The 16,299-nt window shown below is 44.8% G+C and overlaps 1 protein-coding gene across 9 annotated transcripts in view; it reads left to right on the top strand.

Annotated features, from left to right (window-relative positions):
- The window catches only part of PKHD1 (PKHD1 ciliary IPT domain containing fibrocystin/polyductin), a 368,837-nt gene that overhangs the window by 147,913 nt on the left and 204,625 nt on the right, over positions 1–16,299 (top strand). For 8 of the 9 annotated variants that reach the window (XM_032463248.1, XM_032463246.1, XM_006194706.3 and 5 more), the window contains 4 exons: positions 1,670–1,861; positions 4,849–4,974; positions 7,516–7,572; positions 7,815–7,945. In XM_032463248.1, the coding sequence (XP_032319139.1) occupies positions 1,670–1,861; positions 4,849–4,974; positions 7,516–7,572; positions 7,815–7,945 (506 nt within the window). The remainder of the gene's footprint in view (positions 1–1,669; positions 1,862–4,848; positions 4,975–7,515; positions 7,573–7,814; positions 7,946–16,299) is intronic. The other variant, XM_032463247.1, reaches the window with a different exon arrangement.

Here is a 16,299-nt window from a genome sequence, read left to right as displayed (position 1 = left end):
CACACTGATGTGCCTATTAAACATCTATTTCAGGGATGGTTAGTTTAGTAGGTTATGTTTTGGTTTCTCAGGCTGTAGATTATGAGGCTTTCACATGTTGTGAAGACATCGTTTGTCAACTTTGGGCCAGGGTGGTTTGGGTGTCAAGGATGACTCCCAGGCACGAGCTCTGGATGGATGAGGAGGCTGTTTACTGAGATGGGAAGAGGAGCAGGTTTAGGGGTGGGAGGGTGGAGAGCATGAATTTAATTTTGTACACGTCGAGACTGGGGTGCCAGGCCAGCATGTGAGGAGGGTTGTCTGGTGGTCATGGCTGGAGTTAGAGGTTTGAGTCATGGCTACACACAGATGCATGTGGCTGTAATGTGGGGATGTGGTTGGGTTAAGAAGGACCTAGACCCCATCCCCCAGCCGCTAGCCATCTAGCATCATGAAAGTGTCATTCTGAAAAATGTTTGGATCCAGTGGATTAGAATCCAGTGACTGCCAACTTTAACAACTTGCTGAATTGGGATCTACAGTCTATTCAGACTCTCTTGGTAATTCTCATATGTGTATTCTCAGATCATATTGTACAGAACATTGCATTTGATCATGCTGCAAGAGAGACCAAGCTTCTAGGTTTGGGCCATTATAAATCTGTTGACTCCTAATGGAAGAAAAAAAAAAAACCCTGATTTCACCACAACTCTTAAACATTGCTAAAAAATTCTAAAAATAAAACAAAATTCATGTCACTCACCTCCTCGTGTGGGGCTGAAGTGTGGGAACAAGGTAGCCAAAGACAGTAAGAAGCCTGGGACACCGGAAAATACTGCAGATCACTGACACACATAATCAAAATTGTGGTAATGTGTACAAATGTCAAACACCTCTTCATTTGCCTCCTATATATTCATTCTCCGGGTGTTGGAAAGTGACTGTTGAATGGTCCACCATTATGTATGACTAGTACTTCTTTGGTTTATTAACCTGGATAATAAAGACTTAATTCAGGAGACAGTTTCTTCTCCACGCTGAGGTCAGTTCCCACCACCAAACGCCACGTGTCCGCAGAAAGCGTCTCAGATCCTGGGGTCACAGTGCTTTGTCGCAGTGGTAGTTGTGTGCGGTACGTTTACGCAGTTTGGCACCCTCACTAGGGGCTCCTCTGGGAAGGAGGCCTTGGTGTGGGGGGCCTGATCACCACTGAGGAAATGACAAAGTCCCCAAACCATAAAGCAGCAGAATGATGGGAAAGCCCCGTCAGACAGCCTCAGACTGAGAAGAACTGTGATTACATTTAACGCTCACCTCTCTTCCTACAATTATCTGCTATGAGAAGGTCATTTTATTGTACGCTCCCTCCGGGGGATCTTTTGGATTGAAATAAGCATCTATTTAGGTTGGGTTTGTGGGTTAGAGTCAGCCTCTTTGTGACAGTAATTAAGGTGATTGATTTGGGGCTTTTGGAAATAATAGAGCGAAGGCAGCATCATGTCCTAGTTATCAGATGTTTTAATTAATAATCCAAAGAGGAGAATCAAACTAAAAGGGAAGTACGCTTATTAAATGAAATACACAGTAATGGTTTGCCCTTTGTGCCGGCAGTGCCTTTCACACTGGGTGATTTATCTAGAAGCACGTTGTACCTACTTCTGCTCCTCCTGACTTTCATTCTGTGTTTCAGGTAACTTGCAGGACTGTTTGTATTCCAAGAGTGAGAAGGTGCTGGGATCCAGAGATCTGGGGGCCAGAGTCATCATTCAGTCCTTCCCCGAGGAGCCCAGCCGGGTCCAGTTACAGGGAGTGCAGTTCCGGGACTTGGGGCAAGCCTTCCGCAAGCACGGGAGCTCGCTGACTCTGGTGGGAGCTCTGAGAGGTAAGGAGGTCCAGGCCTGTGACCCCTCATTTTCCTTTCTTCTTCCACATTCAAGGTTCTCCATGCAGAGGGTCATGGTGGGTGGTACACGGGGTCAGAGGTGGTTCAGAGCTGGATCATTATACCCCTGATATCTGTGGTTCTCAAACTTCTACGTGCCTGAAACTTCCCTCGGGGAGCTTCTTAAAATTCAGGGTTAGAGACCCTGCCGAGACAAATTCTGATCTAGAGTGGGCCTCGGGGCCTGAACTTTTATCAAACAAACCTTATGGTTTTGGAGCAAGTAGTCCGGGAAGTGCACTTTGAGAAACGTCACTGTAGGTGCAACCGATGTGGCGGGAACTACAACAAATCCGTGTTTTGCATCCTGCCGCTACCATTGAATAGCTTTGTGACCACAGGCAAATTGACACTGACAGTATAAATCCTCAGGGGGCGGAAGTCCAGGCACAGCGGAGAGCGTTTTCCTCATGAAGTTGTCCAAATGCAGAAGTAGGTAGAAAAGATGAGAATCAGGAAAGGAGCGTATGACCAGATGTGCTATTATAGGCTCTGAAACCAAAGTCAGAGGAACATGGGCCCATCCGGGGGGAGACTCCAGCTCCAGAATCTGACCTACAGAGATCAGAGAATTGGGGTGTGGGCGCTGAGTGAGGAGGACAGTGGCTGCATCTCTGTTATCCTCCCCAGCCCTCAGCACCTCTGACACCGACACATTCAAGCTGCCTTCCTTGAAAGGGGTGGTGCTAGGGAGTTAATGCCTCACGAAACGCGTCAGGGTGTATCTGAAGGTTCAGGTGGGCTTTGAGAGGTGCTGGGATTTCGACAGGTAATGAGAATAAACCCTGCGGTCACTGAAGGCAGGGTCCTGGCTAGTCGGCTGCAGCATTTTTTTTTTTCTCTCATTTCAAATCATCTGCATGTCAAGAATGTCTCTTTACCCGAATTTTCCAGATCTCATCCACCTTATTTTATTTTTTACATTAATTTAGGGGGATGGTTCCTAACACGCCTCTTTCCCTAGTATGTTAGGATGATCAGTATCTTTGTGCCTTTCTCTCTGGCTTTTTGGTCTCCTGGTGCTCATAGTGCTGAGCAATGTTTGGTGTGGGGCCAGCTCCAGGAGAAGTGAGCGTAAAACAATTACGTATGTGTTATCTGTTGAACATAATCACGGCTCTCCCCACCTGGTTCAAAAATTCACTTAATCTGCCTCCCGCCCAACCTCTGCTTCGAGTAGCTGCACTATTATTTATTAATGTATGTTAGGTTTTATTTGAAAAAGGGTTCAGGGCTTAACAAAAGTTTGAAATCCACTGAAATCACACATTATCCCCTGTAGATCTCTGTTAAAATGCAAATGTGTTTCCTGGGAGGGGGCAACACATTAACCCAGAGGTTAGAAACTTCTGGCATGCTTGCCAAAGAATCCTTTATTGTTTCATGCCCTACAGGCCCGCGTGACCTGTGTAGCCAGCTGTCCCCAGTCCCTGGGGTTAGAGGGTGCTGGAATCTTTGCATGCACGCTGCTTTTAGAGGTTTACCAGTCCCTGAACTCCACCCACTAGAGCCCTGTAAACGCATCAGTCCGTACTGGTTGTTCAGATGGGCAGGCGTATCCTGATGGAGTGATGTCATGGTGGAGATCCGGCGTCAGTGAAAATCTGCAGCATGCAATGTTTCCTGCATAAGTGGACGTGGGTGGGTTAACTTATGGGTGAAGGATGTGAGGACATTTGTGCTAGAGGAGCTGAGATCCAGGGGAGCCAACGGTCCCTGTGTCTTTGCAGGCATTATAGTTGAGAACTTTCTGAATAGTCCCAATTTAAAAGTCAAATTATTACATAAACTGAAGTAATTTTTTCAATACTTCCAACGTTTGACATTGATATAATATCTCTCACTACCTGGAAATAATGCAAAACTGCTCTCTCAAGATTTATAATTTTATTATCCAAACACTACATTTTTATTATTTTAACATGAGTTTCCTCCATCAGACTTCAGATACACAAGTGCAGAATTTACTCAGTTTTATTTATCTTTATATCTCCAGCACAATGCACAATTCCTGAAATATACAGTTGATATTCAGTAAATATTTGTTCCTTGATTGATCCAGTCCACATAGGTTGATTGGGGGGGGGGTCATAAAATAGGCCCGTGGAGCCAGTGTAATGATTTTCCTAAATGTCAGTTTCTGTTAGCTTAGTAGAGGTATTTCCCCTTCAGTTTCACAAACTACTGTATTCAAAGGTGAGAGTGTGGTCCTCAGATCAACCACTGGCTTTATTTATAATTTGAAATAAGAATCTCTGGCTATCTTGGGCCAAAGATATTATTGCCTGGCAAGGTAAAATATTCCTTTGCAGCTCAATGACTGCACTTCCTCATGCCAGGTGCAGTTTTCAAAGATCAGGGTTGGTGAGGAGGGTATAACTCAGTGGTAGAGAGCATGCCTAGCATGCATGAAGTCCTGGGTTCAATCCCAAGTAACTCCATTAAAAAATGAATACATGAACCTAATTACCTCCCCCCAAACAAAAAAAATATATATAAGAAGATAAAATTTAAGGAAAAAAAAAGATCAGGGTTGGCCCACAAGTAATGCTCTTCACATTGTTCTTAACTTCTCTCGAGCTGTTGTCCACCATATTGTGTTGAGAGTAGATACCAATGATGGTGGCCAGTGGGGAATTGTGACAGCCTTTGTGGTTTGGCCATCCTGTCTTTCTCAGATGGTTTTGTTTCTCATTTTGTGACCCTTGGATCGCAACCTGCTTATCTTTGGTATCTTTGCAGTACAGTGGCCCAAGTTGCCCATTTTCTTGATTTGATTTCTGGTGCCAACTCCTCATCCTTTTAGTTTAATGAGTGTGTGGGTGGATGTTCTCGGTTATATTCTGGCTTGCTCTGGAGGTGATCAGCAGAATCTGAGGCACCTTTGAGGTTCCTTTCTAGTTTTTACCTTTTTCTCTCCTGTTCAGGTTCCTATATGCAGGGCTGCACAGTGTGGTGTTCCTTCAGTAGAGGCCTCAGCATGTCCAGGACCTCGGGCCTGAGGGTGGACAACAATGTGTTCTACAATATTTTAGGCCACGCACTGCTGGTGGGTAAGTGAAACGAGTTTGTTTAATATTGGCATTCTGGTATAAGACACGTGGTTTTTTATAAGAAATTGTCCCAAAACTTGAATTTCCAATTTGTGCAAACTTTAGCCTCTGATCATTAGAAACAGGTCATAGTTAAAAATTCTCATTGTAAATTTAGTCATCCCTGATTGGCTAACTAATCTTCCCCAGTAGGAAACTGCTTATTGAAGACAGCATTTCAGTTCAGGTTAGTAAATATACAATGGGAGGTTTTAAAATTTATTGTCAGCAATTTTCACAATGATTCAAAGTCATGTGAATATGTCTTTGTACAGTCTCAAACCCGAATGTTGGACCAAGAGCAAAACATGCTGAATTCTGTTCTTAGCTCCTCCTCTGGCTTGCTGAAGAGGCCCATATTTCAGAATTTTCTAAATGGTCACCTATGTGCACTTTTGTTTCCTAAAGTTCATCCCCCTTGCAATGCCTAGAATTATCCCTAAAAATCTCAGATTGTGTCAATGTCACTTCTCTCCTTAAAACCCTTTACGAATTTCTTACTACTCTTAGGATACAATCCAAAATCCTTAATGTGACTTAAAAGACTCCTTCAGTGATTTTGCCTTTATTAACCTTGGTACACTTGTCTTGCTCCTGTTCTCTCCCTCTACACTATAACTACATTGACCTATTTCATTTTAATTCTTTCAAAAGGCTGTGTGTTCTCCTGCCTCAGGGCCTTTGCACAGCCCTTTCCCTCCATTCATACCACTCACTCTCCTCCTGTAAGAGTCTCTTCCCCACACTCCTAAGTCAAGTTCCTCTGTTTAAGCTCTTTTAGCATTAATTGTTACTTATTGATTTAAAATTATATATCATGTTTCTGATCATCTGATTAACATCTGTTTTACCACCAGATTTCACTTAGCACTTAGCACATTAACTAGTGCATTGGAGATATATTTGTCTAAAGAAATGAATGTATTAATGAACAAAGGGTCTTTGGTTATATCTGAACAAAAAAGCAAATCCGAGGTTTTCACTGAAAGTTAGACTCTGTATTTATATTTCAATTAATTCTGTGATATAACATCAGAGGAAAAATGTGTATGTTTCACTTAGGACAGATCCGTTAAGATAAAAGCTACAAAGATTCTAATCCTGAGAGGGAAACTGTTCAGTGAGAAAATATGGCTCATATAAACTAACTCCAGCTCTAAAAGGCAAAGAGCTAGGGACGATAGAATGATCAGGTGGAGGAAAATCTTTTGGTTGGGAGAGGACAGCTGCAGAGGAGTCAAGCTAACACATGGAAGACTGACTTTGTTTATCCTTACTTTAGTTGATGTCAGGGAAAAGCTTGTTGAAACCTGGAGCAGAAATTCAGAAAGGTACCATAACGGTATTATTTTAGGAGAAAACAGTGATATGGGGTAGGCATTCACTGGGCAAGGAGGAAAACCTACGGGAGGAATTTGGCCTTTGGTGCTTGGATACTGTGAATTGGAGGCTCATGACGTCTACTGCATTGCAGGTGATGGAATTAGAATACCTGTTAATGCATCTTAGATAATGTACTCAATCTATGCTAAATGAGTTTGCAAACCCAGACTCAGGAAATGACGTGGGAAGCCCAGATGCCTGAAGACCTAGAAAAAAAGGGGGTCTGTGGGGCTGCTCTGTGTTGATGCCACGTAAGAGGCTGATCTGTCTCTGTAACGTGGCCCATGCTCTTTTATTCTCTTCTATTTCAAACCTCTGGCTTAAGTGTGAGGGTCTCAGTACTGCCCAGCCTGTTCCTCCAGGACAGTCCAGATCTTCTGAGAAAAGTGAGGGGCAGGTAGATGGCTGGTGGCCAATTTGAACAGGTAAGGGGTGTGGCTGGAGCTGACACAGGGGTGTGTGACTCTAGAGACAGTCAGACTCTTTCTAAGAAGTGAAGCAGTAGATCTATTTCTTTGTTATTATTATAATTTTTTTATTTAAAATGAGCTTCTGTTGCGGGGGAAAGTATAGCTCAGTGGTAGAGTGCATGCTTAGCATACACGGGGTCCTGGGCTCAATCCTTAGTACCTCCATTAAAACAAACAGGGACAGACTGGGAGTTCAAAATTTGTAGATACCAACAGGCATATGCAGAATAGATAAACAAGATTATACGGTATAGCACAGGGAAAGAGATACAGGATCTTGTGGCAGCTCACAGCAAAAAAAAATGTGACAATGGATATATGTATGTTCATGTGTAACTGAAAAATTGTGCTCTACACTGGAATTTGACACAACATTGTAAAATGACTATAACTCAATAAAAATGTTAACAAACAAACAAATAAACAAACTAATTATCCCCCCAAAGGGGGAAAACAGAACAAAATAAAATGAGCTTCTGATCCATGATACTCTAGAACTGAAAAGTTCATATAAAAGTTCTGTATCTGTCTGGTTCATTGATAAAAACACAAAACCAAGCCACATCAAAAGAAGAAATAGTATTGCAGTGTCCCTCGTTTTCCTGGGTGGCGTGAAACGTGACAAGCTGACATGACCTTTTGTTCTCAGGTGCATCTCCCGAGATAAGGCATATCCTTTGGGAGGTCATTCCTGGAGGAGAAAATGGTAAATATGTGAACTGATTTTCACTCTATTACAATACACTTAAGTTGTCGTGTGTTTTGTGGACAGGCCTGACGGCAGGATGTTGGAGGTCTTCAGTCTGTTGAACATACTGAGTGTGATTTGGACACATGTACACTTATGCTTTGTGAGAACTATGACTGTGCTAGTTGAAGTAAGAGTGTTGAGTACATTTTAATTATGGTTTTGAATCCCCGGGTTTGTTTGATCTTTTCTGAAATTAGACTGGTCAGAACAAGGAAATGTGATAAGAAACAATGTGATCATCGATGTCTCTGGCGCCGAGGGGCTCTCCAGTCCTGAAATGTTGGCACCCTCTGGTATCTACATCCGCGATCCCACCAATGTTGTGGAGGTAAGATCTTCAGCTCCTCCAGGAAGGTCAGAGCTGAGAGGGATAAAATTCACTCCAAAAGTTATCCGGGCGGCAGTGTCAGTGATGTGGTATAAAACGTTTCCTTGCTGCGTGTTGGCAGTGAGAAACTCCTTTATGATATTGGGTTAAACGCTTCCTTAGGATAAATGCAGTCAGTTCTCTCTGTGAACGCTCTCTGGAGCCATATCTAGATGAAGCAAAACAAAGTAGATATTGATGATTTTCTGGTCATTTCGACTAGCGCAAACTAAAACGTCTTCCCGAGCTATCTGTGACAGTTGCTGAATTTGGTCTCAATTCCAATAATTACTTATTAAATCTTCAAGTTACTCTACTAATGTGGTCATACGGTTGCTCTTTAAGAGTGTCCAAAACTGACGGTCAGCCAAGTCTTGAGATGTATGAGATCATGTCAGATTCCAGGATGAGCAAAGTACAGTTGACCCTCGAACAACACAGGTTTGAACTGCCCGGGTCCACTAATACGTGGATTTTTTCAATAGTAAATACCACACTGTCATACTGTCTGTGGATAGTTGAATTCACTGATGGGGAATCATGGACATGGAGGAACCGCACATGTAGACGACGAACTATAAATTATATGCAGATTTTTGACTGCGTGGAGGGTCAACCCCCATAACCCCTGTGTCATCCAAGGGTCAACTGTCCACTCTGACGGCCTTGGTTTTTACCCTATTGTTTAGTAGAATTTAACATTTCTTTTCCTTGCTGAATTTCTCTCTAAACACTTTAAGAAATTAATTTTTGCTGGTAGCTTAACCATAGATCTGTGAATGAGGAATTGCATCAGAATAGTAGGATAGCTTAGTGTCCCCCTTTCCAATCATTTTGTCCCATGGGCCATCTCTGAAAGGGTTAAGGGCCTCACTCATCAGTATGGTCCTCTGAGGATCTGCTGTGTCATGACAATTTTGCCAAGTTTCTGAGGAACTCAGAGAATGAACGTCTCTCTCTCTGATCATCTGTTTTTAATTACCTTCAGCTGAATAACCCCTAATAAAAGTCGTGGTTATCTCCTCAACCCTCCTCCAGACTTTTAATTATGTTTCTTCCAAGCACAGCATTTACTATTTTAGGTGCCTAATGGGGGCCGCTAATATGCCAGTGAGGAAAGGAGGCAGAACCCCATGGACTGAAGGAAACCAAACTCTAGACCCGGTGCAGGGACAGCGACATTTAACTCGTTGGCGACCACAGGGCTTGCTGCACAGCTATGCCAACAAGCTCTGGGGACTAAAGGACTTGGATAGCGTAGTTTTGGCTCCTTTGAAATACCTGGAAGAAAGTAGACCCTCAAGGTTTCTCAGCTCACCTTCCTGCACGAGGCTGGAAGGTATCTAAATCCCACACTGAATGCCAGCAACAGCCGCCTGGCATGGCTTCTCTGGTTAGTGCGTCTCCAGGGTGGGCGTCCAGGCTGCTGGTTGACCATAAGAAATGAGGTGGCTGTCGGTGCAGACAACCAGAGGGCCACCTACAAGCTGGTAGGTCACCTGAGCCTTGCAGGCTGACTGTGGAACAGTGCCCAGTCAGCCATGACAAAACTGAGCCCAAAGCAAGCTCTTTGTTCCCTGTTAGACGCCTCCCATTTCCATTCATTTACTTTCTCCCTCTTATGTCCACTTGACAGAATTGGAAACAAAGTTCCATGCATGTGTTTTGAGAATGAGGTTTTAGTTCAAGGTGGTGATGTAGGTTCCATAAGTACATTTATTAGGTCTCTATCTGACATTTTGTCTTCGATGATCTTCAAATTCTGTGGTTCTCTTTTCATTAGCTTATTGGCTTTTAGACCCTAGCTCGGCACCTGACATGTAGTAGTCGTTCAATAAAAATTAATTCAATATGATGAATGAATGAATGAAGGTAGGTATAATTCCATAATCAAAGAATGGAGTGGGGGAAGAAAGAGGAAAAGAAAGTATAGATTCCACAATCCTGCAATCATTTTGATGATTGAAAAATCAGCAGTGTTGTCTGTATCAGCATTCTGACACCGTGGAGCTCATCTCTCGGTGTTAACCTGTGTACAGTCCGCTCCAGGTCTCTAGCTGTGCCACTGCTGTTCCGCGGTGCTGTCTCTCTCTTGTGTTCTCTTGTCAGGACTGTGCCACAACCAGGGACTCTTTTGGCCAGTGCGCTGCAGGCTGCACAAATCCCGGGCTGAACCTTCATTCAGCAGATTTAATATTTTTTGGTGCCCAATGGGCCAGTAGCTCTGGGCTGATCCGTAACCCCCAGCAGTCCTCAGCCTTCTCCTCTGGTTCAGAGGCACCCAGGCTTTCTCTTCTGGCCTTTTTTCTTCACGATATGGATCTCGGCATTTGGGGATGCTGCCTGTTCCTGAATCAGCTGTAGGGGCGTCACCGCAGCCTTTCTGAGGGGCTTAGCCACCGCGACTGTGCGGCGGGTGAGGGGTCGGAGCGTTGTGGGAGAGTAGTTCTCTTTCTCCTTTGGGTCTGCAGTCTCCTGGGCTAGCACCTTGGCTTGCAGTTCTTTTTGAATAACTGGGAATATGTGTTCAAACTAAAAATTAGGAACTTCTCCTGACCCTTTGTGCCAGTGAAGGTCCTTTCAGTCACTGAGCGATCAGTAAGTTAGTGTTTGTTAAGTGTGTCCTACGTGCATGACACAGAGTACTTTGAAAAGTATATTTTAGAAATATATCTTCACTCCAAAGGGATAATAAGGAGGTGACAACAGTGACGGAGGGTGGTGTGTGTGTGTGTGTGTGTGTGTGTGTGTGTGTGTGTGAGATGAGGAACAGAAAGAGATGTGGTGGAGACACCTGCCCTCTTATGGGATTGTTCTGATGTTCAAGAGACAGATGTTCCTTACTGTGAGGAACCATCTCATGCGTGGTGGCTTTTCTGTCCTGCTCTGTGAGGGGTTCAGAGTCGAACTGCCCCCAAAGGAGATGAAACCAAGGACATCTGGCAGGTCCTCAGGTTTTGTGACCCTTTCTCCCGCCTTGCTTTTCAGTTTTCTTGCAGTTTGGCAGAGTATTTTTTTTAAAGCCACTGTATTACAAGGATTCACTAAGATTTTTCTTTTTTTAAAAATCTTTTAATTTTGAAATAATTTTAGACTCAGAAGTTGCAAAAAAACAAAACAAAACAAAACAGAGTTCCTGTTTGTCCTTCCCTCAGTAGTAACATAATCATAACCATTGCCACAGAGCAAGGGCAAACCAGGAAAGTGACATTGGGACAGTCCTACCAGGAAGCTGACATTGGAACAATATTACAGGAGAGTGACATCAGGACAGTCCCACGAGGAAAGTGACATTGAGATAGTCCTACCAAGCAAGTGACATCAGGGCAATACTATTCAGTAAACTAAAGCCCTTGTTTAGACTTGATGGTGACCTAATCCTAGCCACTGGGGAACCAGCCCAGAAAGCCTAAACTGCCTCTTCTATATACACACATTGACCTTGAAATCTCTGGCCTGGCGGGCAGGCAGGAAGAAACGGAAGTGACCCTTAATTAAGTCTCTGCGGTGATTTGTGCTTGTATGTTGTCCCCCAGTCGTCCTGACCCAAAGCCTAGGACCAAAAGCTCTGCCCAGTGCATGGAATTCACCTTGGCTCCCGGTCCTCAGTTCAGTCACCTTCAACCCCGCCTGGTACAAGGGGATTTCAAATGCGATATTCCTTTTTAGTCTTCATAGTCACAAGTGCACTGCCTGCCTCCCTGCCCAGGCTGCCGCTGAGCTAAGTCCAAGGGCAGTTTCTCATAGAAGCAAAACCTGAGCTTTGTGCCTTCTTGCTGGTGAGGACTCAGCGTAATGTTCCTGTTGGAGTGTCCGAGGGCCTTGGGGTATCCCTCGCATCCTCCTTAGATGGGCCGTTGCCATGCTTGCCAGCAACAGATCGGTGGTGGTCCCTGCGTGCGGCACCTGTGGCATCCGGACCACTTCGATTCCAGGCTGTCTCCCCTCCACACTCCAGCATCCGAGGCTCTGACTCCTTCATGGCGTTTCCCGGTCATCCGTCCAGATGCTTTGTCTTTCCAGTAGACATAATCTATGTTGACCTCGGGTTGGGAGGTCTTTGCTCTCAACCAGCGAGGGACTGTCCCCTCCCAAAGCTCCAGAATATCCCATGTGAGCATTGAGAAGTTCCCAGGACCTGATCCCTGTTTAGGACAGCCAGTGGAAAAACTCTGAAGACCAGCCCTTTGGAAACTTTCATTTAATTTGAGGCGAATTTGTTCTGGTTTGTAAATCAATTTTGTAAGGAATTCTGTGTTTAAAGGCCACTCTCAGCTCCCCAGCTCTCCCCACGCAATAGCTAATGTATATTTAAGAGCTGCCTGAAGGGTTAACTGACTTTTTTTTTTTTAAGTGACTATAGATGCACACCTCAAGGAGCTGGCTTACATGGGCAGTTAATTTCTTTCTGGAATTTCTCCTGCTTGAATGTCCATAATACATCGGCTTCCGCAAAGAATTGATTTCCACACAAAATTCCCTACTTGCCTTAAGCCCTTCCCCAGCAGCTGCGGGCTGCCCTGCGTACCGACGTGGTTCCTCCTCGTGAGTGACTTCTGGCATACCCGATTGGGGTGGAGAGTGAAAAGAGCTGGGGAGTAGTGTGATCCGACTGCTCAAGCGCTTCTGTCATAAGTGAGCCCGATCGGCTGACAGAAGATGAAGTCGCAGTATCGTGCCCGGTGATAAAAGCGCTTGGAAAGCCTTTATGTGTGATCACTCAGGTGCTCCACAAATACGCACAACACCGGGGCAAGTGATTCAACAAATCTATTCATTGGCTCGAAATACAGGCTCTCTGAGCCTGTATGACCAAGGTAATGGATAAGGATGAAGCCCTTGGATTATATTCCGCAAATGTTTGAATGTCTTCCTGCCTGGTAGAGTCTTGGTGATGAATTAGCATTTCATTGGTAATGAAACAGAGGCGTACATCTGAGGGAGGTGATCGTGGGTAGCCGCCGGTGCCTCTTTCTTGTGGTTTGTATGCTTGCAGAAAAGGTGAGCGTCCCTCACCCTCAGTTCTTACACACGCATGGCCTTTCCCGTGGCTCACAGGTGTGGAAGAGCCCCAGCCACTCAATGCAGGCGATGTGGGTGGTGGGGCTTCGCAGGTGCTGCCCTGAGGAAGGTCCCAGTTATGTAATCGGAACTAAGAATCAACAGCCGTGTTACTTCCTTGTGTTTCTATGAAGGCTGAAGAGATACACTGGGCTCTTGTATTTGCCAACCCAGTGACAATGATTCTTCCAAAGCTGAGAATCAGGGGCGTGTGTCTTCTCTTCTAGCATGGAAATGGAGCTAACTGATTCGATGCTAATAAGCGTTCCTTTGGGGAGTGCCCTCCTGGTAGAAACTGTCAAAGTATTGCTTTGTAATTAACCGTGTTTTTGTATTGAGGTTGGTCTTTCCATCAGATTTGGAGATGGGCTACTAGAAGGTGGGGATGGGTTGTTTCAAGAACGAGTGTAGACTGTAGACCCGGGTTTTTTTTTTAACCGTGCTAGGATTAACGCTTGGGGCCATGTGATTCTTTGTGGTGAGAGGCCGTCTTCTGTATTACAGCATCCCTGGTCTCCATCCACTTTATGCCAGTAGAATCTCTCTCTCCCCTCAGTTGTGACAACCAAGACTGTCTCCAGAGATTTCCAAATGCTCTCTGGGGAATAGCATCGCCCTGTCTGACAACCACAGCTCCAGACTCTGCCACCCCAAAATAACTGGAGCCTTAGAGATGGTCCGGGTTCTCTGAAGTCATGTTAGCATCTTGAATAGTATTTCAGCTTCCTAGTCAGTGATATGCCACATGGTGAGACATGATTAAAATTTTAAATAGCCTCAGGAAATTGAAGAGATGCTCAGAATTCAAAATAACGAAGTGCTGGTAGAGAATGGGCCACGAGTTCACAGAGAAAGAAGACGTTCTGGAACTGAATGAGAGAGGAGGTACGGCTGGCGGGTGACAAGTCCCCAGGATGAGAGAGCCGCAGTGCCCGCAGTGATGGACGGGCTGATGTCAGGGGAGCAGCGCTGGCCCTTGTATCAGCGCATGCTGGCGCCCCTGGCCAGGTCCTGGCTGCTACCCGCCGGCCAGGCTTCTCATCTCGGGGTAAACTCTGGTCCTCACTCACACTTCCTCTGGGTCTGGGGCCCTGGATCCTCCACTCACATGAGCCAGGAGTTGAGTAGTGTTGGTTTTTAAAACATCCTGTTTCCGTTCTTCTTCTGTATTGACTTACTTCGTTCTGAGTGCATGTGTGTGTGTGTAAGTCTGTGTGTCTGTGTGAGTGTGCACACGTGGGTGCTCCTAGTGGAACACGTGGCCCTCCCAGAGAGGAAGAGGCTTTGTAAAGTCCTCTTGTACCATCAATAAAACTCAATAGTTTCTTTTTTTTTTTTTTAAATTTAACTCTGATGGGGCTCCTATGTTTTTATTTGCTAAATCTTGCTACTCTACCCTGGGTGCACACTAAAGTTTAAAGAACTGTTCTTGCAAGACACATGGCATAGTCCCACTGAACCCTGGATAGAGGCCACTAGGGCACTGAAGTGTTGTTTTATAGAAAGATACTGAACATTGCGGTGCATGTGTCTTTTTGAATTAGAGTTCCCCCCAGATATAGGCACAGGACTAGGATTGCTGGATCCTACAGTGAGTATATTTTTAGTTTTTTGAGGAAACTCCATACTGTTTTCCATGATGGCTGCATCAAACTACATTCCCACCAACAGTGTAGGCGGGGATAAATTGGGGGTTTGAGATGTGCAGATACTAACTACTATGAATAAAATAGATAAACAGTAAGTTTCTACTGTGTAGCACAGGGAACTATAGTTCAGTAGCTTGTAGTAACTTATAATGAAAAATAATATGAAAAGGAACATATGTATGACTGACACATTATGCTGTATATCAGAAATTGATACAGCATTGTAAACTGACTATACTTCAATTAAAAAAAAGGAAAAAGGGCAAAAAAAAAAAAAGAAAGATATGGAACGCCTCGTTGGGCTGTGCAGTGTCACAGTCCTTCCTGCTCCCCATTCTCTCTTCTGTGCCCTGAGGCCAGGGTTCAGGATGAACTGTCCTAGTCTTGCGCGGTCTGCTCCTGGGAGACAGATGCTCACAGAGAGGACACTCATCATCCTGTTTCTCACACCAGCCAGACCACGTCAGACCCCAAGGAGGTCAGGGATGAACCACATGGAATCATCTGGGGCTCCCTTTACCCCTGCCGTACAAGATCTGAGGCTGCCTTGGGCACCCTGTTCCCTGACTTCTCCTCCCTGGTAGACATGGGAGAGGACAGGTGCCCACAAGTACAGAGGACGTGGCCCAGCATTCTGCTCTGTCGGCCCTTCATCCCTCCCACTCCAACAGAATCAATTACTTTACCGCCTGGATCTAAGAGGTTACAGATTCAAATGCCTATAAGAACCAGCCAGGTATCACAAATTAATGGAGCAGGGAGGGTGGGGACGATGGCAAAGTAATCCCTAATCCGAGAGAGCAGGTGCTTCTTAGCTCAGCTGATCTATGCCTACCCCGCAGGAAGGGGGTCTCAGTATTTAAAAAGAAAAAAGTCCCTAAGTCTGAGTTTGTATATCAAGTCTCCTGATTTTGAAATGTTGGCATCAGTAAAAAATTCTTATTAACATTGGGTACGCCAAGCAAAATACCTCTGTGTACAATATTACACTCTAGGGAGTTGGCTTTCTACTCTGTCGTAAAGTGTCTTGCATAGTGATGAATATGTATAGATACTTCTTCGAATTTATAAAGATTGTCTCATTGGGTTCAGTTTGAGCAGAGTTAAAGCCCCAAACTCGTACCTTCAGATGGAGAATTTAGGTTTTATACAAACATATAAAAGACATTAAATTGTTTAGCTGGTCCTATAAAGAGACATCAGGTGATTAAAATGGTCTAACTTGGGACAAGAGGACCTGGAGGAGATTCGAGTTGTATTTGAGCTCAGCCACTGTGCCTCAGAACTCGGGCACGGCTGGTGCAGTCCCTGGCTCTCACTGGTTTGTTCAGTCAAATCATTGACTTGCTCAAAGGATCAGGGAGAAACCCTCTGCGTAGACTTGGCTGTAGGTCCACCTTTGCCCCTCTTATTCTTCATACACCAAAGAGGGGAGCTTGGGCGAGGTGATGCAAGTAAGCCTCTGACCGTGGAAGCGTCCAAGGATGTTTTAACGTGAGACACCAGCTATTGAGGTGGACAAATGACAGTCCAGTTGAACTGCCTGGACGAAGAGGAATGAGCGTATTTGCCTGGGGTGCGGGAAGGGAGGAGTGAATGAGTTCA

The sequence above is a fragment of the Camelus ferus genome, chromosome 20, assembly GCF_009834535.1.
Source record: "Camelus ferus isolate YT-003-E chromosome 20, BCGSAC_Cfer_1.0, whole genome shotgun sequence".
Taxonomy (NCBI): domain Eukaryota; kingdom Metazoa; phylum Chordata; class Mammalia; order Artiodactyla; family Camelidae; genus Camelus; species Camelus ferus.
The sequence above is the reverse complement of the archived record's forward strand: the minus strand, read 5'-3'. Positions and strand labels throughout refer to the sequence as shown.